Consider the following 27,589-nt stretch of genomic DNA (forward strand, 5'->3'; position numbering starts at 1 on the left):
CACAGTTGATTTATGCATTCACCTATTGAAGGTGAGAAAGTGTATGAGTACAATTAGTTTGTTGTATATACAGCAGTCTTGGTTGCTTCCAGGTGTTGCAATTTATGAGTAAAGCTGCTATACACATACATGTATGGGTTTCTCTGTGGACATAAACTCATTTGGGAAGAACCAAGGAGCATGGTTATTGGATCATGTGGTAAAAGTATTTTAGTTTTGTAAGAAGCTTTGCCACACTGTCTTACAAAGCAACTGTACCATCCTGCATTCCCACCAATAATAAATAAGAATTCTTATTGATCCACATGTTTGTTAGCATTTAGTATTGTCAGTGTTTCACCTTTTAGCAATCCTAATAAATATGTAGTGATATCTCATTATTGTTTTGATTTGCAGTTCCCTTGTGACATAGATGTTGAGTGTCTTTCATGTGCTTATTTTCTATCTATATATCTTTTGGTGAGCTGTCTCTCTTCAGATCTTTTGCCTGAATCTTAATTTTGTTTTGTTTTTATTGCTGAGTTTTAGAGTTCTTTGTATATTCTAGATTCTTGTCCTTTATCAGATTTGATACAAATCTCAGTGTCTCTGAGTTTATTTTCTTTGTTCATTTTTTTCAGATTACATATATGAATGAAATGATACGAGTATTTGTTTTTCTCAATATGATTTGTTTCACTTAGCATAATACCTTCAAGATATGTCCATATTTTCGCAAGTGGCAGGATTTCATTCCATGAAGAAGGGAATAGCAACCCATTCCAGTATTCATGCCTGGGAAATCCCATGGACAGAGGAGCCTGGCAGGTTATAGTCCATGGGATTGCGAGAGCTGGACACAACTAAGTGACTGGACCACCACCACCACATATATAATCAACCAGTCTTTGGCAAAGGAGTAAAAGCAGTTTAATGGAGAAAATGTAGTCTTTTCAGCTGATATATTTTTAATACAAAGCAAGTGGTTGGGAGTTTAGATGGATCCATAACATAAAAGGTTATAAATATCTTATGAATTTGTAACCACTGAAGTTCTGTTTGGTGTCCTTTAGGGGATGTTAAGGATCAGAAGAGGAGATATCATTTAGAGCAGTGATTCACCAGCTTTTTTTTCAGAGATTTATTGTATATAGGTTGTTACATATAACCTAAAGATTTTACAAAAAGCTTGCTGATAATTTTTGTTCTTTTCTTTTTACATTAAAAATGCTGATCAGTTTCCACTAAATTGATTTTACTAACACTTATATTATTAAATAATTTGAAAAATGTTGATCTGGTTAAAGTGCTTTATTTTACAGTTAAGGGAAGTGAGACTCAGAAAAGTAATCTCATGTGAATCTCAGGGTTATTCAGCTAGTTAATGGCCGAGCTATGACCAGGTTAGTGCCAGTTAGTACTTTTTCTCCAGTCGTTTATTAATCTATCACTGAGCACTTCAGAAATAATGTTATATTGTCATTAAATCTGCTTAGTGATTAAAAACAGGTTTAGTGCTAAAAATAGATGTCTAAACTCATTTTGCAGAATCATGAGTAAACTCAAACTATGGAAGGGTCCACAGTGATTGATTAGATAGAGCAACACATAGTCCTCAGAGTAAACTTTGTCAGGGACTGAACACATTCTCGTGTTATATGAGTACTTGCACGTGAGCGAGCTGGTTTGTGTATTGTCACAGGAGTCTACCCCTGTCTTCACTTGACATACTCTTGTAAGCCTTTGAACTTGATTTTATTCCTTCCCATGCTGGTAGTTGCTCATTATTTCTTCTGAAACAACAGTTTCTGAAAAATTAGTCTCGTACATGTACTGGATGTCCCTGTACTCTTAGTCAAAGTCTCCCTAAGAATAGACTTGAAATCGAATTGTCCAGATAACTGTGTAAACTTGGGCGTGTGACTTAATGTCTCTGTACCTCATTTCCTCACTTTAAAATGGAGACAGCAAAAAATAATACCTACTCATTGAGGTTTTTTGTTGTTTTTTTTTTAAGCTATTTTGTTGGTGGTTTAGAATCAGGTAACAATGACAGTGAGCCTAATCTAATACCTAATTCACTTGTCTATTTAGTTGCACAGGAAAAAGAAATGAAATGGTTTTTCACTAAGATAAAGATGAAATATACACATTTATGTCCAGTACTTCTGAAACACTGAGAATAGCACATCCAGTGTAGGTTTTTTTTCTTTCTCTTAATCTGAGGACCATTTAAAGTTATTTTAATAGAATGCAAGCTTTAACTGTATTTCTTTAGTATTCTATAAAATTTAATTTTAATCAGATGTTAAATTTTGTATATTTTTCACAGTATAGACACATCTTTTTTTTCCCCCCTTTGAATCTCCAGCTTTGTTAAGGAGCAACAATTTCCTGCATTGGTAATGTTAAGTGTAACTTTAGTTTTCAATTCATTGCTGCAGTTATGTTTCCAGAGCCTGCTGTAAGAGATAAACCCATTGCAAATGAAAGCAGCATTCATTTCCTTCCACCTCAGGCCACACAGAATTGATTGAGGTAATAAAATGACAGCACATTGTAATATACTGAAGGCTCTTTAATTCGAAAACCAGTTCTAGCCTGATTCAGAGCTTGTTTAAAGCTAATTTATAGCTTGCATAATTTTCAGCTGGCCGACCAAGGTAAAGGATGATATATGAAAACTGATAAAGAATTAACTTACAATACATTCAGAGCTGTCTTGTTAAAGTCAACCGGTATTAAAAAAACACAGGTAGCGGGGGGGGGCAGGGGAGGATGGTGGGAAAAAATCATTGGTAATCTTTTGCTTTACGTAAGTAACATTGTTGACAACAGTTTAAATTTCCCATCATCTTATTTCAAACCTGGCTTCTTGTCCTTTTTTTTGTAGAATCAGTTCTGTCTGCATTTCTTAAAGTCCTTCATTGTTCATCCCATGTTAAGGTCAGTGTGAGACTAAGTACAGGTAGCAGCTATTGCAGCTTCCAGTGTCAGATCTACTGTATGCCACGTGGCAGTGCTGCTGCTAAATAGTTCTGTCTGTCAGCATTTTAATTACAGATCATCTTTTAAAAGGACAAACTGAAAAGAGTTAGAGCTCTTCATTTTTATTTGAGCTCAAAATTCCGGATTAGGCCTTTGGCTTTATGGGCTGTTTTTGTCCCTGTATTCTAGCATATTTATTCACTATCCTGTACTACAAATGAAGCCATGTTTTCAGAAATTTCATGTCAGCATTCACAAGTGAAAAATGAATTACGTTTTCCTTTTTAATGTTTAAATCTTTTCAGTTCAGTTCAGTTCAGTCCAGTCACTCAGCTGTGTCCGACTCTTTGTGACACCATGAATCACAGCACGCCAGGCCTCCCTGTCCATCACCAACTCCCAGAGTTCACCCAAACTCATGTCCATTGAGTCGGTGATACCATCCAGCCATCATCCTCTGTCGTCCCCTTCTCCTCCTGCCCCCAATCCCTCCCAGCATCAGCGTCTTTTCCAATGAGTCAACTCTTCGCATGAGGTGGCCAAAGTATTGGAGTTTCAGCTTCAGCATCAGTCCTTCCAATGAACACACAGGACTGATCTCTTTTAGGATGGACTGGTTGGATCTCCTTGCAGTCCAAGGGACTCTCAAGAGTCTTCTCAGCCCCCACAGTTCAAAAGCATCAATTCTTTGGCGCTTTCTTCACAGTCCAACTCTCACATCCGTACATGACCACTGGGAAAACCCTAGCCTTGACTAGATGGACCTTTGTTGGCAAAGTAATGTCCCTGCTTTTGAATATGCTGTCTAGGTTGGTCATAACTTTCCTTCCAAGGAGTAAGCGTCTTTTAATTTCATGGCTGCGGTCACAATCTGCAGTTATTTTGGAGCCCAGAAAAATAAAGTCAGCCACTATTTCCACTGTTTCCCCATCTATTTCCCATGAAGTGATGGGACCAGATGCCATGATCTTTAGTTTTCTGAATGTTGAGTTTTAAGCCTACTTTTTCACTCTCCTCTTTAACTTTCATGGAAGAGGCATTTTAGTTCCTCTTCACTTTCTACCATAAGGGTGGTGTCATCTACATATCTGAGGTTATTGATATTTCTCCCAGCAATCTTGATTCCAGCTTGTGCTTCCTCCAGCCCAGAGTTTCTCATTATATACTCTGCATATAAGTTAAATAAGCAGGGTGACAATATACAGCCTTGATGTACTCCTTTTCCTATTTGGAACCAGTCTGTTGTTCCATGTCCAGTTCTAACTGTTGCTTCCTGACCTGCATATAGGTTTCTCAAGAGGCAGGTCAGGTGGTATGGTATTCCCATCTCTTGAAGAATTTTCCACAGTTTATTGTGATCCACACAGTCAAAGGCTTTGGCATAGTCAATAAAGCAGAAGTAGATGTTTTTCTGGAACTCTCTTGCTTTTTCCATGATCCAGCGGATGTTGGCAATTTGATCTCTAGTTGCTCTGCCTTTTCTAAAACCAGCTTGAACATCTGGAAGTTCACGGTTCACGTATTGCTGAAGTCTGCCTTGGAGACTTTTGAGCATTACTTTACTAGCATGTGAGTTGAGTGCAATTGTGCGGTGGTTTGAGCATTCTTTGGCATTGCTTTTCTTTGGGATTGGAATGAAAACTGATGTTTTCCAGTCCTGTGGCCACTGCTGAGTTTTCCAAATCTGCTGGCATATTGAGTGCAGCACTTTCACAGCATCATCTTTCAGGATTTGAAATAGCTCAACTGGGATTCCATCACCTCCACTAGCTTTGTTCATTGTGATGCTTTCTAAGGTCCACTTGACTTCACATTCCAGGATGTCTGGCTCTAGGTGAGTGATTACACCATCGTGATTATCTTGGTCGTCAAGATCTTTTTTGTGCAGTTCTTCTGTGTATTCTTGCCACCTCTTCTTAATATCTTCTGCTGCTGTCAAGTCCATGCCATTTCTGTCCTTTATCGAGCCCATCTTTGCATGAAATATTCCCTCGGTATCTCTAATTTCCTTGAAGAGATCTCTAGTCTTTTGCATTCTATTGTTTTCCTCTATTTCTTTGCACTGAGAGCTGAAGAAGGCTTTCTTATCTCTCCTTGGTAATCTTTGGATCTCTGCATTCAAATGGATATATCTTTCCTTTTCTCCTTTGCTTCTCTTCTTTTCACAGCTATTTGTAAGGCCTCCTCAGAGAGCCATTTTGCCTTTTTGCATTTCTTTTCCATGGGGATCGTCTTGATCCCTGTGTCCTGTACAATATCATGAACCTCCATCCATAGTTCATCAGGCACTCTATCAGATCTAGTCCCTTAAATCTATTTCTCACTTCCACTGTATAATCGTAAGGGATACTTGATTCTAAATATACATCACCTTCTCAAACCCCCACATACATTCCTACAGATGTTCCCATACACAGCTCTACACATAGCCCTGCACACACTGCCTGCATAGCCCTTTATAAGACTGTGTCACTCATGCTCCCTGTATGTATGCATACACACTCCACACTAAAACAAAACTTATTTTCTTATCCTTACTATGTGTGATGTACCCTATTTTATTTTTTTCTATTAAATTTCACCTTTAAAATAACTCACTAAAGTCACATGTCATCTAGACTAGTGCATGCTTGCTGTTAGAGTAGATCCTGACTTCTCTTATCAGCCTATGTTTTTGCTAGGTGTCTATGTATATAAATACAGATTCAAAAGAAAATATATGTAACCTAAAAGGAAGTAACATTGGCTAACATTCATAATTTTGTGTAGATATTTTTCAAACTTTTGTATTGTGATCTTTTATTGTTCAGCAATGAAGAGCTATATATATTAATACATTTCCTTTTTTTCTTTACCATGCAATGGACAAACTACAAGAATATTCTATGTAGAAGTTTTTAAGGAAACTAGAAGTTTAAGCAAAGAAGTTTAAATGATAGGATTTGAAAGAGGTTCATACAATATTTCTCTACTTTATGATAAAATGAAGGACTTTGTGCTAGTAGAATAGCAATTGGTTACTAATTTTGTCATTATCTGAAGTTGTTCCAACTACTTACTGACCCTGAGAAATGTCTAATTCCTGGGAAACATCTCTGGTATACAGTCAGTCTTGTCATATAAATGTCAAGAAGCCAATAACTGTTTTCTCTTATGTTTATTATCTGGGAGTCAGCCTCTTTTTTTATATGTCAATTTCTGTAAAATTGAAATTGAGTAAAATATGCCTCTGAAGCATCGGTTTATAGTCAGACCTGGATTTGAATACCTACTCCATTTAGTAGCTTTGGTACTCCGGGGCAAATTCCTTAAGCCTTCTGAGTTTGTATTTCCTCTTCAGTAAAGGTAATACTGTGTAGACAAGTTCTGAAGATCAGAGAATAGTATTAATATAGGTGTGTAGAATGCCTAGCATAATTGTTGTTGTTGTTTAGTCGCTAAGTTGTGTCTGACTCTTTGCAGCCCCCTGGACTGTAGCCTGCCAGGCTCCTCTGTGGAATTTTCCAGGCAAGAATACTGGAATGGGTTTCCATTTCCTCTCAAGGGGATCTTACTGACCCAGGGATCAAACCCACATCTCCTGCATTGGCAGGTGGATTTTTTTACCACAGAGCCACCAATGAAGCCTGCCTAACATAATTACTGGCCCATTACATATAAATGGTAACACATACCTTCATAATTATTATTATAGCTATTAACACCATTGTTAATCTCATTTTTTTTTACAGTTCTGTGAGTAAAACAAAATTATCCTGTTGCATACATGTTTGATTTTTCATAACCCAGAGATAAGAGATATCAAACAACTTTGAGTAGGTCTTATATGATAGTTGTCAAAAAAGACTGAGAAAAATAGAATCGTATTAATTTGGTTATAGGTTTGCAGCCTATGGTTTCTAGATTTATATGGAATCATATATGGAAATAGTATTTCACAGTTTTTCAACAGAGGTTTTTATGAATACTGTATTTTTTAGTGTCTCAATTTTTAACTCAGGCTCTTAGTGTTGAATTTCATTTGATATAGAATTATTGCTAATAAAAGAGGTCAGTAAATACTGAAATGTGTTCAGACTTACCTAAACAAGTAAAAACTGCCTTTAAGATTTAGTTTGTTAGAATTATAAATTATTTACCCAGGGAGAGAATTGATTTCCCAAGGTACTTGAGGAAAACACCAGTTTTCCCTTGAGTGTTATTCATAATAGTTTGCTTCTCATTCATGTAAAATAATGGAATCTTAGAATTTAAATCTAGAAGTGACTTATAAAGATATAGGTCAACTGGTAAATTCTCTTAGATCTCTTTCCCTTAAGGCTGTCAGTAGTTAAGAAATCTGGAGTTCCAAGAGGTTTGTGAATGAATTGTGCAAGACTTAATGATAAGTATCAGTTAGGACTTTGACCTTCTGTCTTCAAATCCTTCAGTTTTCTCATATATAGTGCCAGTGTCCAATGTTTGTTTACATACATTCATGGTAAATGTCTTACGGTGCTTATGTAATTCCCAAGTATTATGTAATTTCCATGATTATCTAATTGGGCTTATTGTTTGGAGTATGTACATAAAATAAAAATATTTTCTTACCATTTTAAAATAAAGTAAGTTGTGTAAAAATTTCCCATGCACTGTGTTATATAATAGTCTGAATTTTATCAAGAGTGTAATCTGATACATGTTTCTTTCAGTAAATTTAATCTAGGTACAGATTTTATTCTTCAAAATTATCAGCTTCATTTTGTATCAGTGTAGTAAGTGAATCTCTGATTGTAGTTATTTTTTGTTACTTTTTTTTAAAGGTTAGTTTGAAATTATTTCTAGCACTCCCAGGTGGCACTAGTGGTAAAGAACCTGCCTGCCAGTGCAGGAGACGCAAAAGGCTTGGTTTCAATTGCTGGGTTGCCACGATGCCCTGGGGGAGGAATAGCAACCCACTTCAGTATTCTTGCCTGGAGAATCCCATGGACAGAGGAGCCTGATGGGTTAGTCCGAGTTTGCAAAGACTCAAACACGGCTGAGCACCCAAACATAAACATAAGTTTTTATGCTTATATCACTTTATCAATGATATTGCTGTTTCTATGTGATACTTCCTTCTCCTCTCAATGTAGTCTCCTCAAAGTTAAAACTACTGCTTCATGAAAGAAAAAAAATACTCAACATATTTTCTTCAAGTTATCAGACGATGAGAATTACTTGTCTGTACAATTTTTGGTGGTTATCTTTTGAATATCGAGATATCAGAAATGGCAAAGTAAATGAATAATTTACTTATAGCTTCACTGTTTATTTTTACATTAGGGTTTCTTAAACTTTTTTTATTTTGATGTGGATAGGGATTGTCTTACATACACAGATGCTCAAGTAAGGCAAGGTTTTATTGAATTTTCTCCAAAGTATGCTACAGAGAACAGTGTTAAATTTATTATCAATACAAAATCGTGAACCACAAACACACTATCCCAAACACACAAAACTGTAGATTTTTTATTTTCTCAGTAACTTTAGGTATCCTCAGATTTAAAGCTGGTACAAATACTTAATGCCCCTTTCTGTTCAAATAATGATACAAATAGCAATTATTCATTGCTCCATAATGAATCATTTTTATCTACATCTTCTGTCTGTTCCATTTATATAGAATAAATATTTATGTTTTCTCATTTTTCTCAGCTAAGAGATACAGATAAAATAGGTTTGAAGTATCAGCTATAATTCATTCTTGAAAAGAAAGGCCTTAAACTGATAATTGTATGGGAGAGAAAACCATCTCAATCATTTCAGCAGCAAGCTTATAACCAAGATAACATCAGCATTTTCCTTCTTGAAAATGTAGCTTCTATATATTAAAGTAAGGAAGCAATATTTTATTAAAAATAGTATCAGAAGCTCAACCTATCATCACAAACCTTAAAGAAGATCCTGTTATGATAGGAGGAAAAAATAATAGTAAGATTTTGTTTTGGTCACATGCTCACTATACAAGATCATCAAAAAACTCCTAAAATTCAAAAACAGCAACAACAAAAAAGTGAAATAAAATAAAAGTGAAAAAATAGTTCTTATGTTAATAGTTCATATTTTTCTATTTGGACATCTCAAAGCCAAATTATTATCCTACATAAATATACAGTGATAAAACAGTATTAATAACTTAATGGCTAGTTGACTATCAAAAAAGTTATCAGCTTGAAAAATCTATAATTTTCTTTTCTGCTCATGCACATGATGTAGCCCTGTAATTTAGTACTCTTTACATATTTTTGTAATTAAATATTTTTCTAGGAGAGGAACAAGCTATATAACTCTTGATCTGCATTCTAAAAATTAGAAATTAAAAGGTGTTATGTTAGAAATATTTGACATCCTTTGTGAGTTCAGCAATTTCTTGATTTTGACTTGATATTGCCTTTTCCTAATGAAAAACACAGTTTTATTGAACTATGGCCTATATACTAAAATACGTCCTTAGATAATGTTTTGAAGATGATGTGCTATAGTAATTTATAAATTAAATATATAAATTTCATTTAGCATAAATGCATTCTATAAGTAACTATGTAACATCAATTTATTTTGACTACTACATTTTTCATATTGTTACATACCTGTTGTGTAAGGAATTAAGTGACCAGTTACTTTAGGAGCTGCGTTTTAAGTATATTAATTATTTTGTTCCCATTATGCAGGTAATATATGTTCATTATAGATAATTTGAAAAATTCAGAGAAATGGATAAAGAAAACAAAAGTCATACCATATTTCCGAGGGATTATCATTGTTGGCATATTGGTGTATTTCTTTCTAGAGTTTTTCTTTCCTTCATTTTACAAATATTTACTGAACCTGTTGTAAAGTGTAGGGCCCAGTAATAGTTACTAGGAGCATCCTTGAAAGGATATAACCCCTGTCCTCTTGATACTTGTAGTTTAAAAGAGAATATAGACAAATGAAATGAAAACTTTAGAAGAAGTTTTGAAAGAACTCAGTGTGTTAGTCACGTCAGTCGTGTCTGACTCTTTGCAACCACGTGGACTGTAACTCACCAGGCTCCTCTCTCCATGGAATTCTCCAGGCAGGAATACTGGAGTGGGTAGCCATCCCCTTCTCCAGGTGATCTTCCTGATCCAGGGATCAAACCTGGGTCTCCTGCTTTCTAGTATTATTTTAGCATATTTCACTGGAAAATCTAGGCTTAAGACAGTATGTTTATGACATAGTTTCTAGGGCTTTACAGTCAAAATGAGTATTCCTCTAAGAAGAATTGTTACAAATGAACTTATTTACAAAACAGAAATAAACTCACAGACTTTGAGAACAAATTTATGGTTGCCAGGGGAAAAGATGGGAAGAAGGGATAGTTAGGAAGTTTGGGATCAACTTGTATACACTGCAATATTTAAAATAGATAACCAACAAGGTCCTACTGTTTAGCACTGGGAACTCTGCTCAGTGTAATGTGGCAGCCTGGATGGGAGGGAAGTTTGGGGGAGAGTGGATGGATACATGTATATGTATGGCTGAGTTTCTTTGCTGTCCACCTGAAACTATCACAATATTGTTAATCAGCTATACTCCAACACAAAATAAATTTTTTTAAATATGAGAATTCCTATAATAGAATATTTATTTATATGTTACAGAATTGTATTTTGAAAGCAAATAATTTTTGTGTGATAGAAGACTTTGAAACTAATACCAGAGGAATATGAAATAGAAAATATCTTAACTCTTTCAAAAAGAATCTCTTCATTTCCTTTGAAATGTTTTAACACTTCCCAATCAAGATTTCCAGACCAATAACCTCAGATATGCAGATGACACCACCCTTATGGCAGAAAGTGAAGAAGAAATGATGAAAGTGAGGAAAGTGTAAAAGTTGGCTTAAAACTCAACATTCAGAAAACTAAAATCATGGCATCTGGTCTCATCATTTTGTGGCAAATAGATGGGGAAACAATAGAAACAGTGACAGACATTATTTTGGGGGGCTCCAAAATCACTGCAGTTGGTGACTGCACCCATGAAATTAAAGACGCTTGCTCCTTGGAAGAAAAGTTATGACTAACCTAGACAGCATTTTAAAAAGCAGAGACATTACTTTGCCAACAAAGGTCCGTCTAGTCAAGGCTATGGTTTTTCCAATAGTCATGTATGGATGTGAGAGTTGGACTATATATATATATAAGAAAGCTGAGCACTGAAAAATTGATGCTTTCAAACTATGGTGTTGGAGAAGACTCTTGAGAGTCCCTTGGACTGCAGGTAGATTCAACCAGTCCATCCTAAAGGAAATCAGTCCTGAATATTCATTGGAAGGATTGATGCTGAAGCTGAAACTCCAATACTTTGGCCACCTAATGTGAAGAACTGACTCATTTGAAAAGACTCTGATGCTGGAAAGATTGAAGGCAGGAGGAAAAGAGGATGGCAAAGGATGAGATGGTTGAATGGTATCACCAACTCAATGGACATGAGTTTAAACAAGCTCAGGGAGTTGGTGATGGACAGGGAAGCCTGGCATGCTGCAGTCCATGGGGTCGCAACGGTTGGGTACAACTGAGCAACTGAACTGAACTGATGACCTGCAAAGTCCCCTAATTTTCATGCTACATAAATGGCAACTCCTTCTCAATCTTCTTAGCTGAGTACTCCACCTGTGCCCAGTTTTATTTCCATGGCTTAGTCCATAGGACCCTTTTCTCTCTGTATGCCATTCCCTTGATGAGTGCATATAGTCTCTGTAAGTTGGAGACTTCCAGATATCGAATACTAGGCCTTGAACTCTTCCCTCACAATCTAAATTCATGTATCCTGATGTTTGCCTGACATTCCCATTGGACAGCTAAAGATTGTCTCAAGTTTAATGTTGCTGAAATACAATTTTTGTTTCCAGATCATTCTTCACTCCCATAATAGCTTACTTGTCTCTTACTCTTTCCCAACTCACTACTACCATTTTTGTATGCCACAAACAGCAATCAGTTCTAATTATTGTCTTTTGTTTATTCCTCAATTTCTCCCTCATAGCCTGTCCTGACTCAGAACCATGTCTGAGTCATTCCCACCACTACTACAGTGCTCCAAGCCACCATCATTTCTGATTTGTATTGTTGCAGTTGTCTTCTGCCTTATTTTTCTATTTTCATTCTTAGCTATAACCCTATCCTTCTTTCTCTATATAGCAACCAAAATAACCTTAAAGCTCAAAATCAAATTATGTTACTAGTATTAAATCCTTCAGTGGCTTCTCACTGTAAAGGGAATCAGCCTAACGTTGCATCTCCTGCCACAAATACTGGTGTCCTACCTGCTGAGCTCTTCTGTACTGTTAGGCCCTCGCCCTTGTTCCCTATGCCTGTACATTCTCTTTTCACAGGCTAGTACCTGGCTGGCATCTCAGCCTGAATATTACGTCTATAGTAACATTCCCTGACTGCATTATCTAAGGAAACCTGTGCTCACACACATTGTATTCTTTTCCTTTGTTTTTTCTACTACATCAAAATGTGAAATTATCTGCTAACAGTTTATTCTGTTTCCTGTTGAAATATAAGACCTATGAGGACAAAGACATACTGTTATTTACCACTTGTTTCTCCACCTTCTGGAAAGGAACCTGGCAGATAGTGAATGGACATTTACATATTTGCAGGTTAATAAACAAATAGAAAACACTTCTATATTACAGGTTTAAGTAATTCTTAACATTGCAGTTACTATCAGCATTGAAATACTAAAATTCTAGTTAGAAAAGGAAGCAAAACTGTTCATTTTTATTCTGGTAAAAAGGAAACGCACTTTCTCCAACCAACTTTCTCAACTTTCAAGCCTGGTTTTTGGAAATGTATTTTAACTTCTTTAATAATAATTGCTGGCTTTGTTTTGAGCACCTACTATGTTAACACATTTTATTAGTAAATTAAATATTTTATTAGTATAATTTGCATGCATAATCATATTTCTGATCCCCAAAGTGTGTTTTTTTCAGGTTAGTTTTTAGTTTTTTTTATATTTTACATATAAGGAAGCTGAGACTGAGAGGTCATGTGCTTTTCCCAAGGTCACACCAATAGTAGGTGTCAAAGCAGGACTGGGATAGTTTTGTCTGAGGCCAGAGGTATATACATTGTCCACTGTGCTCTTGTAGATGCTTTGGATAAGAACACACAATTATTTTACAATGTAAGATCACCTTGATTCTTAGAATACCTAGGTACACACAACCTCACCAACATTTTTTGTCTTGCTTTTAGGCATGCTATATTTTTACCAGCATTTAATTTAAAATCATACTGATTCATTATGGTCAATACTGGCTCATCATGACAAACAGTTCCAGACAGCAGCTTAGAAGACTTGAATTCTGATTCCAGCTCTACTATTTAGTAGCTGTGGGATCCTGGGGAGGTCAGTTATGTGCTCTAAGAATGGCTTCTCTATCAGTAGAATAAATAGAATGGATCAAACGATCCATCTTCTAGAATACCTTCCCTTCTGTCTCTAAAATTTTATGGCTCTTTATAGAGAAAAGTGGTCTGGAAAACCAATGAAATCTATTTAACTTAGCATCTGACTTATGTATTTAATGTGAATTGTTTATTTTAATATATTGATTTGCTCTTCTTAGAAATACACATAGCAAGCAGTATTCTTTCTTTAATCAATCTTAAAATTTACAGAGGTAATTAGAGGAATATGGATACAGAACATAATAGTTGTCTATTTAAATTGTTGTATTCTGTTACCTACCGTTGATCTTCCTCATAAACAGAGGTGCTCATTGAATTCTGTTCATGTGTTTCAGTTGATTCTCTTGACATTTCCAGGTATAAACAAATAGAGGTGGTTTTATCATATCTTACAATTTTATACCTCATGGCATTCTCTTCTAATTGTGTTGACCAGTATCTGCAAACAAGATTAAATAATAGTGGTATATTTGTCACCACCTTAACTTGGTTGGATTGTTTCTAGTTTGTAGTGCTAGTTTTTGAGCTGAAAACATGTATGTTATTTTAAGAAAGTATAACAAATAAATAAGTAAAATATAAGTGTTGAAAATAACCTGGAAGTTGTAGAAGTTTAATATGATGCCACTCATATAAAATGTTAAAATATGGTATGAAAGCATACCAATGAGTGATGTCTAGTTCAGCATATTGGTCACATCTGGTAAAAAGGAAGGAAGAGGAATGTATTGGGGAAGAAATATCCAGGGGGTTTCACTAGTTATAGCTAAAAGTTATAGCTATGATTATTGCTATGTTTGCAATATTTTATAAACAAAATAATTTGACTTTCTGAAGAAACATAGAGGTGTCTGTTGACAAGGAATAGAGAAGGTAGGAGGCATAAGTTGAACTCAGTTTTACAATTCACATGCATAAGTTTTCTGAAAAAGGATCAGCTGTTTGTTCTCCTCTCTACCCTGAACATATGCACAGCATGTAGTAGGTATTCACTTAATAATTTTTGATTGAAAGAATAGAAGAAAGAAAGAGAGGAGGACATTTTTCATTAGTTTTCCCTGTTCCTTCTTTCTTCTTATTCTTTTATTGTGCATGCATGCTAAGTCACTTTGGTCACATCCAACTCATTTACGACCCTATGGACTGTAGCCTACCATGCCCTCCTCCACGGGATCTTCCTGACCCAGATATTGAACCAGTGTCTGTTATATCTCCTGCACTGGCAGACAGGTTCTTTGCCACTAGCGCCTACACATCATTAATTTTTTTTAAGCAAATCTTAGTTTAAATAACGATGTAGATTTATTTTGTATATTAGAAGCCCACTTTTTGTTCTGAATGTAGAAAATGTGATCAAGCTTTCCATATAACTTTACAGAAAACAACCTATTACTTCATATTTATTGAGCTGCTTGTGATGTATAAAATACATAATCAAATTAATTATGGGGTATACTACTTGTGTGCTGAGTCCTAACAATGATTCATGCTAGGCTACATTCAGAGGAGGCAAAATGGTATCACAGTTTCCAATGCCTGCTGTTGCTCAGTTATATTCTGCTTTATCATTCTTTTGAAATTAGATATATCATATATCAACAAGACACTTCAAACTGTGGTGAAATTCAGAATATACAGCTTATTTTTTAATTTTAAAAGAAAATTGGAATTAAAAGGTCACACTGTTTATGTATTTTTCTATGATAAAATGCATGATAGTATCTTTAAAAGTTAACAAAAGTAAAATTGTCTTTTAAAAATGCTTTCATATTTCAGTGGCGAATTAGAGATTTGTTTCCTGGGTAACTGTTGAACACCTGTATTGTGAAAATTAGCACTTTCCAAATGTTTAATGAATTTGATTGAACAATATGGTTGCCACATAATGTGGCTATGAGATCATTAACTTTTATGTTAAAAAGTTATTTTATATTTAACTTTATAATTTAATTTTCCTTAAATGTTGTATTTTGTCAGCTTTATATTCAATTTAATATTATACCAGCATTTTCTTTTGATACCCTTCAATTTGAACTCTCAACATTTCCAAAAACTTCCAAGAGTCCTTCACAGACCTACCTCTGTAAAGGCTTGTGATCTTTTTCTTAAAAATAGAGACTGTTTTTTCTTTGTGAGAAAGTAAGCCTTTGTGTTGATATCTGTCAAAGAATTGAGAAGGCCATGGACCTTGATAATAAATCTTCTTTACACAGGCTTATTTGAAGACAAAAGAGCAGCCATCCCAAGGTAATGGCAGAATTTTATGTTTCTCAGAAACTGTTTCTTGCAACATTTTCCCAGTACCCCTTTTTGTTCTCAACCATTTCTATATCTTAATGAGATTTAGGAAATATAACACAATAAATCCTAATATTGTCAGAATGCTTGAAAAAATGAAAAGGCAAGTGGTATGTTTATCAGGATTTCTATAAATAATCTTCACAGTGCACAATGGCTAAACTGTTTTGGATTTAAAGATTGCTTTTCAGTCATTTCTGCAAGACAGATTTAAGATCTTTTTGTATGACTGAGCAATTAATGTGATCAGTATCTGTTGGACAAAAGATGAATTATTGGTATTTTGGAAATATAAGTGAGGTTTAAATTTACTGATCATGAGCAATTCTACTTGTCTGGAATACTGGAAGGAGAATTCTTTGGAGTCAGACAGCTGCTGCTGCTGCTGCTAAGTCACTTCAGTCGTGTCCGACTCTGCGCAACCCCATAGACGGCAGCCCACGAGGCTCCCCCGTCCCTGGGATTCTCCAGGCAAGAACACTGGAGTGGGTTGCCATTTCCTTCTCCAAGGCATGAAAGTGAAAAGTGAAAGTGAAGTCGCTCAGTCATGTCCGACTGTTAGCGACCCCATGGACTGCAGCCCACCAGGCTCCTCCATCCATGGGATTTTCCAGGCAAGAGTACTGGAGTGGGGTGCCATTGCCTTCTCCGGGAGTCAGACAGAGCTGAGTTTAAATCCAGGTCCTCTTATACTTTTTGGTGTGTTACCCATGGTAGTTGTTTAATGTCTTTAATTCTCAATTTTCTGGATGGGAAATGGAAATGATAATACTTACATTGCCTGGCACTTGTGAGTATTAGATACAGCATATGTGAAAACTCTGTATTTAATAAATACTGAAAAAGTCAAAACTACTATTTGTTTCCTGTGCAGTTATATAGTAGGGTAGTTACTCACACAGTAAAGAGATATTGAGACTGTGATATAATAGAAATGACACTAGCTTCTGAGGATTCTGTGGTTAGCAAGACAGAGAAAATCTGCCGTCATGGAGATTACACTGTAGTGAGGGAAGACAGATAATATATAAAATAAGCAAGTAAATGGTTATTTCATTGTGATAAGAGTTATGAAGAACAGTCTGGTTGGTGGAGGAAAGGCTGGTTCCATGTGCATGATGTCAGAGAACTCACTAAGACTGTATAACAAAAACAGAACAACTTAGGCATATAAAGTTAAAGGCAGAGAGAACAGCTAGTGCCATCTGTCCAGGGATCAAAAGGAAGACCAGCATGTTTGGAGCTAACATAACCAAGTTGGAGAACTGTTGAAGACGAAGCCAGAAAGGGGGGAGGGGCCAGATTTTATAGGATTTTATAGGCCATGGCTGGAGTTTGGATTCTAGTCTAAATACAGCACTCCTGGAGGGTTTCAAGCAAAGGTGGGATGTGATAACCTCCATGCCTTACAAAAATTGCTGCCTATTATGTGGAGAATCGGTTGTACAACAGTAAAATGGAAGCAGTTGATTAGGAAGGTATTAGAGTAATCCTGGCAGGAAATATGGAATGGAAATACTGAAATTGTATTATTTGTGGTAGTAGAGACAACAGGAGTTGGCTCTGGAGTATGAGAGAAAGAAAAGAATCAAAGAATGACTCCTAGAGTTTGTATTTGAGCAACTGAATAAATTACAGACCAAGAGAGGTATAAGGCTTTGGAGGGAGGTTGGCAGTGCTTGGGGAAAGGCAATCAAGTTTGGCTTTGTACCTGGTCTGTTTGAAGTGCTTATTTAAAAGTTCAGTGAAGTCATCAAGTAGCAGTGGACATATGACCTTAAAACGTGGAATATATGCCAGGCTGAAGGTATAAATTGGAGAGTCAACATAAAATAGATGGCATTTGAGGCCCTTTAGAGCCATCTCCAGTTAAGAGTAACAGAGTTCTAAAAACATTGATAAAAGGAAGTTAAAAGAAATAAGATATGGGGAAAATTCAGAGAACTAAGAGAAGAAAATTAACAAACATTCCAGTGTTGTATTGGTAAGGATGCTTTAACTGCAAGTAATAGAAAATGTAACATTTTAATATTTCATGCTTTGTGTTGATATATTCAGAATTAAGACTATTAGATGGTTGTAGGGTTAATTAATCTAAGATGTTTCTTTGTCTTCTGATGTTATCTGTGTGTGGACTTTAGGTTTACCTCTCCATCTTATCCTCCAGGTCTGAATGTATTTGTCATTTTTAGGACGGGGACGAGCTTCTCTGAAACTTTTAGGCTGTTTTAGTGAATTGCTCATAGCCTTGTACTTTCATTGAACATGTCTTAATTGCTATTATAGTTAGTAATCATTGTTTTGGACAGAGATTAAAAGATTCACAAGGCTCAGAATCTGCCTTATATATCAGTTTTGGGGGATTTTTTTCTTATTAGCACCTATCACAATAATGGACACACAGTTGATAATCAGGGGAAAGTGTATGAATGGCTTTTGTAGCTCTCTGAATGATCTTTTCAAATAGGTTTTTCAAATGTCATTTTATCAAATATTTTTTCTAATGTTTTATAGTGTTGATCATGGAATATTGAGAAATACTTTATACTTATAGAATAACTAATTGGTCATAGAAAACATCAGTTAAGTAAATACATTTTCAGGTAAGCTTTGTAACTGATTTGGTACTTGCCACAAGGCCTACTTTTGGCAATCATTTACAAGGGTATCAGTACTTGGTTTTCATTATGGTAACAGTTTAAAGCAAAGAGTTTAAAACATTGAACGCTTTTCTTTTAAGAGCAAAATAGTGTTTATACAATTATTTTGAATTCAGAATGTAGAAAATGTGGCTGTTATATTTGATTCTGTCTGATATGAAGTACCACAACTAGAGAAAATTTCTATGTGGAATTTTCTAAAATGTTATTTTTTTTTTTTGAAGCAAAATTAAACTTTTTTTCACTCATGAAAAATTAATGTGCCATAGGAAATGTGTTACTTGGATGTCTAATGAGCTATTAATTTCCAATAAAACTGAGAAGATTAATGGATTCACTCTAGGGAAAATAGCATTCAACTTGAAATAGAGACATTTGCAGCAACTTAATCTGTTCCCTTGGGAGTAAAGTTTTAAAAAATCACTTTTAAGCATAAGTTTATTTCTCAAAGAGGTAGTCCTTTAATGTTGACTTAATAAAAGAGTAGTCAGTGTAAGTTACGTTGAGAAGCGTTTGTTTCAAAGATGCAGAATACCAATCATAGAGAATGAAGGAGGATATATTATTCTGATGCCATACCCCAACTCTAGACTATAACTCATTCTTTTTAAAAAAAAACTCTCCTTATGTATTGTCATAGTTCAGTTTTTTCTCTTTACATTTTATGCCTGATAGACTTTAAATTATACTTTCTGCATTGCACTGTAATTATATGACTGCCTATCTACCACATTGGGCTTCCCTGATAGCTCAGTTGGCAAAGAATCCGCCTGCAGTGCAGGAGACTTGGATTCAGTCCCTGGGTTGGGAAGATCTCTTGGAGAAGGGAAAGGCTACCCACTCCAGTATTCTGGCCTGGAGAATTCCATGAACTATATGGTTGTAAAGAGTCAGACCCAACTGGGCAACTTTCACTTTCACTTTTCTAACACATTGGAACACTGGCTCCTCTAGGCAGAAGACATTTCATTCATCTTGTTATTTCCAGTACCTTTCCCAGTGTCTGACACACAGTCATTGTTCAATACATTTTTGCAAGACAAAGAAAGGAAGGATTTCTAGGAATAGAACTTACTTCAATACTTAATATTATTTTTAAAAGATAAAAATGTTTAATATGAGTCAAGGGATGAAGAGTCTTGTAAAATGAGAAGATTATTTTACCATTAAGAGTTGAGTTTGATTCTCATGGTTCTTATTAAACTTCATGAATCCTCAAAACACTACAATGAATTTCATGTGTGAAACATAACTCAGTATCTCTGAATGATTTTATGATTTTACTAGCAAGCAGTAAATACAGTTTACTAGTTTACAGTATGGAGTCTGTAATGAGCTGTCCATATCACAGAAATGCTGAAACTGTTACTCATAACTGATAACCTCTGTATATTATTTTGGTGAGAAACTTTACAGTATTTACAACATAAGTATACTTATTTCTAAATCATCTAACAAATATCATTTATCTGTTTGCTTATCTGTTCTTTTTGTGTTGAGACAAATTTGATTTTAAAAGCATTGCAAAAACATGTACGGTGAGTATGAAGCACAGAGCTTCTTTTGATAACTTCTTATATAATAGGACAGTTATTAAGTCTAAACATCAAGTTATATAAATAACATCATTTTCATTATGGGAGTTTGTGTTACCTTTCACTTTTTGAATGTCTTTTATCTCCTCTAAAATAGCACTTTAAGATTGTGATATTTCCATTTATATAAATTCTACTTCTTTGACAGTGATTTGATACATAGTCTAGGTAAATAGTAACTATAGGGCTTGACTAAGCAAAAAAATTTTTATAATTGAAGTATAATTTTTTTTTTTACTTCTAAAACTTTTAACTTGGATTTTTTTCAAATTTATTTTAATTTGAGGCTAATTATTTTATAATATTGTACTGGTTTTGCCATATATCAACATGAATCCACCATGGGTGTACACATGTTCCCCATCCTGAACCCCCCTCCCACCTGCCTCACTGTACCATACCTCTGAGTCATCCCAGTGCACCAGCCCCAAGCATCCTGTATCCTGCATCGAACCTGGACTGGTGATTCATTTCTTTTTTTCTTTTTTTTTTTTTAAATTTTTAGCGGCGGGCCTGGCCCGGGCGCGGAGTTGCGGCGCCACCACCGGGAAGGTTCTCATCCTCCAGGCCGCGGAGCCGCTCACACGGCGGGCTGAGCGGGGCGGCCGCCCGCCGGCCTCTGATTCATTTCTTATATGATATTATACATGTTTCAATGCCATTCTCCCACATCGTCCCACCCTCTCCCTCTCCCACAGAGTCCAAAAGACTGTTCTATACATCTGTCTCTTTTGCTGTCTTGTATAACAGGGTTATCATTACCATCTTCCTAAATTCCATATATATGCGTTAGTATACTGTATTGGTGTTTTGCTTTCTGGCTTACTTCACTCTGTTTAATAGGCTCCAGTTTCATCCACCTCATTAGAACTGATTCAAATGTATTCTTTTTAATGGCTGAATAATACTTCATCATGTATATATACCACAGCTTTCTTATCCATTCATCTGCTGATGGACATCTAGGTTGCTTCCACGTCCTGGCTATTATAAACAGTGCTGCGATGAACACTGGGATATATGTGTCTCTTTCCATTCTGGTTTCCTTGGTGTGTATGCCCAGCAGTGGGATTGCTGGGTTATAAGGCCATTCTATTTCCAGTTTTTTAAGGAATCTCCACACTGTTCTCCATAGTGGCTGTACTAGTTTGCATTCCCACCAACAGTGTAAGAGGGTTCCCTTTTCTCCACAACTTCTCCAGCATTTATTGCTTGTAGACTTGGATAGCAGCCATTCTGACTGGTGTGAAATGGTACCTCATTGTGGTTTTGATTTGCATTTCTCTGATAATGAGTGATGTTGAGCATCTTTTCATGTGTTTGTTAGCCATCTGTATGTCTTCTTTGGGGAAATATTTGTTTAGTTCTTTGGCCCATTTTTTGATTGGGTCATTTATTTTTCTGGAATTGAGCTGCAGGAGGTGCTTGTATATTTTTGAGACTAATTATTTGTCAGTTGCTTCATTTGCTATTATTTTCTCCCATTCTGAAGGCTGTCTTTTCACCTTGCTTAGAGTTTCCTTTGTTGTGCAGAAGCTTTTAATTTTAATTAGGTCTCATTTGTTTATTTTTGCTTTTATTTCCAATATTCTGGGAGGTGGGTCGTAGAGGATCCTGCTGTGATGTATGTCAGAGAGTGTTTTGCCTATGTTCTCCTGTAGGAGTTTTATAGTTTCTGGTCTTACATTTAATCTTTAATCCGTTTTGAGTTTATTTTTGTGTATGGTGTTAGAAAATGTTCTAGTTTCATTCTTTTACAAGTGGCTGACCAGTTTTCCCAGCACCACTTGTTAAAGAGATTGTCTTTTCTCTATTATATGTTCTTGCCTCCTTTGTCAAAGATAAGGTGTCCATAGGTGCGTGGATTTATCTCTGGGCTTTCTATTTTGTTCCATTGATCTATATTTCTGTCTTTGTGCCAGTACCATACTGTCTTGATGACTGTGGCTTTGTAGTAGAGCCTAAAGTCAGGCAGGTTGATTCCTCCACTTCCTTTCTTCTTCCTCAAGATTGCTTTGGCTATTCGAGGTTTTTTGTATTTCCATACAAATTGTGAAATTATTTGTTCTAGCTCTGTGAAAAATACCGTTGGTAGCTTGATAGGGATTGCATTGAACCTATAGATTGCTTTGGGTAGTATACTCATTTTCACTATATTGATTCTTCTGATCCATAAACAGTGGTATATTTCTCCATCTATTAGTGTCCTCTCTGAGTTCTTTCACCAGTGTTTTATAGTTTTCTATATATAGGTCTTTAGTTTCTTTAGGTAGATATATTCCTAAGTGTTTTATTCTTTTCATTGCAATGGTGAATGGAATTGTTTCCTTAATTTCTCTTTCTATTTTCTCACTATTAGTGTATAGGAATGCAAGGGATTTCTGTGTGTTGATTTTATATCCTGCAACTTTACTATATTCATTGATTAGCTCTAGTAATTTTCTGATGGCATCTTTAGGGTTTTCTATGTAGAGGATTTGGGGTCGCAAAGAGTCGGACACGACTGAGTGACTGATCTGATCTGATGTAGAGGATCATGTCATATGCAAACAGTGAGAGTTTTACTTCTTCTTCTCCAATTTGGATTCCTTTTATTTCTTTTTCTGCTCTGATTGCTGTGGCCAAAACTTCCAAAACTATGTTGAATAGTAGTAGTGAAAGTGGGCACCCTTGTCTTGTTCCTGACTTTAGGGGAAATGCTTTCAATTTTTCACCATTGAGAATAATGTTTGCTGTGGGTTTGTCATATATAGCTTTTATTATGTTGAGGTATGTTCCTTCTGTTCCTGCTTTCTGGAGAATTTTTTATCATAAATGGATGTTGAATTTTGTCAAAGGCTTTCTCTGCATCTTTTGAGATAATCAAATGGCTTTTATTTTTCAATTTGTTAATGTGGTGTATTACATTGATTGATTTGCGGATATTGAAGAGTCCCTTGCATCCCTGGGATAAAGCCCACTTCATCATGGTGTGTGATCTTTTTAATGTGTTGTTGGATTCTGATTGCTAGAATTTTGTTAAGGATTTTTGCATCTATGTTCTTCAGTGATATTGGCCTGTAGTTTTCTTTTTTTGTGGCATCTTTGTCATGTTTTGGTATTAGGGTGATGGTGGCCTCATAGAATGAGTTTGAAAGTTTACCTTCCTCTGCAATTTTCTGGAAGAGTTTGAGCAGGATAGGTGTTAGCTCTAATCTAAATTTTTGGTAGAATTCAGCTGTGAAGCCATCTGGACCTGGGCTTATAATTCTTTAATTTAATATTAATTTACAATATTGTGTTAGGTTCACATGTACAGCAGAGCAATTTGGTTATACACATATTTATACACAATAAATTTTTTATGCCTTTCTATTATAGGCTATTAAAAGATTTTGAATATAGTTCCCTGTGCTGTAGAGTAAATCCTTTTTGTTTATCTATTTTACAAATGGTAGTGTGTATCTGTTAATGCCATACTCCTAACTTATCTTCCCCCTACCCCTTTCCCTTTTGGTAACCGTAAGTTTTCTATGTCTGTGAGTCTATTTCTATATTGTAAATAAGTTCATTTGTATAGTTTTTTTTAGATTCCACAGGTTTTATCATATGGTATTCATCTTTCTCTTTCTGCCTTATTTTGCTTAGTATGATATTCTCTGGGTTCACCCATGTTGCTGCAAATGGCATTATTTCATTCTTTTTGTGGATGAGTAGTATTCCATTGTATATATGTACCACTTCTTTATCCATTCATCTGTTGATGGACACTAATGTTGTTTCCATGGCTACTGTAAATAGTGCTGCTATGAGCATTAGGGTGCACGTGTCTTTTCAAATTTGAGTTTTGTCTTTTCTGGATATATGAGCAGAAGTGGGATTGCTAGATCATAGGGTAACTATTTTTAGGTTTTTAAGGAACACATACTATTTTCCATAGTGGCTGTACCAATTTACATTCCCACCAGCAGTGTAGGAGGGTTCCCTTTTCACCAAACCCTCTTCAGCATTTAGTATTTGTAAACTTTTTCATGATAACTATTCTGAACTGTGTGAGATGATACTTCAATATAGTTTTGATTGGCATTTCTCTAATAATTGGCAGTGTTGAACATCTTTTCATGTACTTGTTGGTCATCTGTATGTCTTTGGAGAAATATCTATTTAAGTCTTCTGCCCATTTTTTGATTGGGTTGTTTTTTTGTTACTGAGTTGTATGTTGTTGTTATTTAGTCGCTAAGTTGTATCTGACTTCCTGCAACCCTGTGGACTGTAAACCGCCAGACTTCTCTGTCCATGGAATTTGGCAAGCAAGAATACTGGAATGGGTTGCCATTTCCTTCTCCAAGGGTCTTCCTGATCCAGGGATCAAACCTGCATCTACTGCATTGGCAGGCCAATTCTTTACCACTGAGCCACCAGGAAGCCCTGAGTTGTTTGAGTTGTTTGTATATTTTGCAAATCAAGCCCTTGTCAGTCACATCATTTGGAAATATTTTCTCCCAGTCCGTAGGTTGTTTTTTCATTTTGTTTATGGTTTCCTTGTGGCTCCAATGGTAAAGAATCTGCCTGCAGTGCAGGACACCTCATTTCAATCCGTGGCCAGGAAGATCCCCTGGAGAAGCGAATGGCTACCCATTCCCTTCTGGAGAATTCCATGGACAGAGAGGAGCCTGATGGGCTATATATAGTCCATGGGGTTGCAAAGAGCTGGAAACAACTGAGCAACTAACTCTTCTCTTTTCTTGCTGTGGAAAAGCTTATAAGTTTGATTAGGGCCCATTTGTTTATCTTTGCTTTTATTGCTTTTTGCCCTGGGAGATTGACTTAAGAAAACATTGGTACAATTTATGTCAGAGAATATTTTGCCTGTGTTCTCTTCTAGAAGTTTTATGGTTCATGTCTTAATAAGTCTTTAAATCACTTTGAGTTTAATTTTGTAAATGGTGTGAATGACTGTTCTAACTTTATTAACATGTGGCTGTCCAGCTTTCCAAACACCACTTGCTGAAGAAAATGTCTTTCTCCATTATATATGTCACCTTTGTTGAAGAAGACTAATTGACCAACGGCATACGGGCTTATTTCTGTGTTCTCTTTTCTGTTCCATTGATCTCTGTCTGCTTTTGTGCCAGCACCATGCTGTTTTAATTACTGTAGCTCTGTAGTGTTGTCTGAAGTCTGGAAATGTTATACTTCCAGCTTTGTTCTTTTTTCTCAGGATTGCTTAGAACGACTTTTGCTGTGCCCCATAGATTTTGTATGGTTGTGTTTTATTGTCATCTATCTCAAGATATTTTTTATTTCCTCTTTGATTTCATCATTGACTCACTGATTTTTTAGTAACATTTTGTTTAGTCTCCATGTAATCATTTTTCCCCCTTGTTTCTCTTTCTGTTATTGATTTCTAGTTTCATGTCGTAGTTACAAAAGATATTTGAAATAATTTCCATCCTCCTAATTTATGGAGGTTTGTTTTGTGTCCTAGTATGTAAAGGATATATTTATCCTAGAGAATGTTCCATATGCACTTGAAAAGAATATATATTCTGGTCTTTTTAGATGTATTATCCTAGAGATCTCAATTAAGTCTGTTCTAGTGTGTCATTTAGGATCTCCATTGCCTTATTGAATTCCCATTAGTTTGTCCCTTTATGTCTGTTATTATGTATGTATTTAAACACTTCTATAATGGGTGCTTATACACCTCTTCTTGAATTGATCTTTCTATCATTATGTAGTCTCCTTTATCTTTCTTTATGGCCTTTGTTTTAAAGTCTGTTTTGTCTGATATGAATATTGCTACTTTTGCTTTGTCATTTCCGTTTGCATGAAACACCTTTTTCTATCCCCTTGCTTTCAATGTATACATTTTCTTCCCTAAAGAGAATCTCCTGTAGGCAGTATATTGTGGGTTTTTGTTTTACTATCTAGTCTGCCACTCTGTGTCTTGATTGGAGAATTTAGTCCATTTACCTTTAAATTATTTATTGATAATTATTTATTGCCATTTTAAATCTTGTTTTCCAGTTGATTCCTTTGTATTCCTTCTTTATCCCTGTCTTCTTTTTGTGTTTCTCTTGTGGTTTGATAGTTTTCTTTTCTGTTATGCTATAGTTCCTTTCTTTTTGATTTTTGTGAAGTTCCTGCATGTTTTTGATTTGTGATTATCCTGGATTTCAAGTATATTAACCTATAGCTTACCTACTTGCTTTCAACTGGTAGTCATATAAACTCAAATATTCTAAAAGATCTACATTTTTCTTACTTCCCTCCCTACATTTTATGATGTCCTATTTTACATCTTAATTTTTATCCTTTTGCTGCTCATTGTAGTTATAATTACTTTCACAGAATTTTTTCATTGTTTTTTATTGTTAATATTTGCACTGACTTATTTAAGTAATCTTCAGTCCTTTTATTTATTTGCCTTTAATGTAGATACTTCCTTCTTTTTCATTTAGTGAAGACCTTTAGATATTTCTTTTAGGATTGGTTTAGTATTCATAGAGCTAACTAACCTCTAAGTTCAGTTCAGTTCAGCCGCTCAGTCGTGTCCAACTCTTTGCGACCCCATGAATTGCAGCACGCCAGGCCTCCCTGTCCATCACCAACTCCCAGAGTTCACCCAGACTCATGTCCATCGAGTCAGTGATGCCATCCAGCCATCTCATCCTCTGTCATCCCCTTCTCCTGCTGCCTCCAATCCCTCCCAGCATCAGAGTCTTTTCCAATGAGTCAACTCTTCTCATGAGGTGGCCAAAGTAGTGGAGTTTCAGCTTTAGCATCAGTCCTTCCCATGAACACCCAGGACTGATCTCCTTTAGAATGGACTGGTTGGATCTCTCCAAGGGACTCTCAAGAGTCTTCTCCAACACCACAGTTCAAAAGCATCAATTCTTCAGCGCTCAGCTTTCTTCACAGTCCAACTGTCACATCCATGCATGACCACTGGAAAAACCATAGCCTTGACTAACCTCTAGGGTAGCTCAAATGGTAAAGAATCTGCCTGCAATATGGGAGGTGGTGGTGGTTGGTGGTTTAGTTGCTAAGACATGTCTGACTCTTGCGACTCCATAGACTGTAGCCTGCCAGGCTTCTCTGTCTGGGATTTTCCAGGCAAGAATACTGGAGTGGATTGCCATTTCCTTCTCCAGGGGATCTTCGCAACCCAGGACTTGAAGCCAGATTTCCTGCATTGCAGGCAAATTCTTTACCAACTGAGCTGTGAGGGAACCCATGTTCAATCCTTGGGTTGAGAGGATACAACAATAATAAGTAAATTAAAAAAAAAAGAATTTCTCAGATAAGCGAAAACTAAAAGAATATATTTTTATATATTTGTTAGAGCAGGTCAGGGTTTCCCTGGTGGCTCAGACAGTAAATAATCCATCAGGAAGTGCAGGAGACCTGGGTTCAATCCATGGGTTGGGAAGATCCCCTGGAGGAGGATATGGTGAACCACTTCAGTATTCTTGCCTGGAGAATCCCAATGGACACAATCCTGGTGGGCTACAGTCCATGGGGTCCCAAAGAGTCAGACACAACTGAGTGACTCTCTCTCTCTCACACATACACATCAGGTGAGCTCCATATCCCTCTACTCTGCCATCTT

The 27,589-nt window shown here is 35.9% G+C and overlaps 1 protein-coding gene across 6 annotated transcripts in view; it reads left to right on the top strand.

Moving 5' to 3' along the window:
• Positions 1-27,589, top strand: part of PHF14 (PHD finger protein 14) — a 199,081-nt gene that overhangs the window by 163,775 nt on the left and 7,717 nt on the right. For 2 of the 6 annotated variants that reach the window (XM_003585942.6, XM_005205230.5), the window contains exon 18: positions 15,656-15,689. The exons of 2 other annotated variants lie outside the window; for them this stretch is intronic. In XM_003585942.6, coding sequence (XP_003585990.1) covers positions 15,656-15,689 — 34 coding nt within the window. Of the gene's footprint in view, positions 1-13,226; positions 13,381-15,655; positions 15,690-27,589 lie in introns of those variants that run through there. 2 more of the 6 variants (XR_009494171.1, XR_009494172.1) reach the window with 2 other exon arrangements.

The sequence above is a fragment of the Bos taurus genome, chromosome 4 (assembly GCF_002263795.3).
Source record: "Bos taurus isolate L1 Dominette 01449 registration number 42190680 breed Hereford chromosome 4, ARS-UCD2.0, whole genome shotgun sequence".
NCBI lineage: Eukaryota > Metazoa > Chordata > Mammalia > Artiodactyla > Bovidae > Bos > Bos taurus.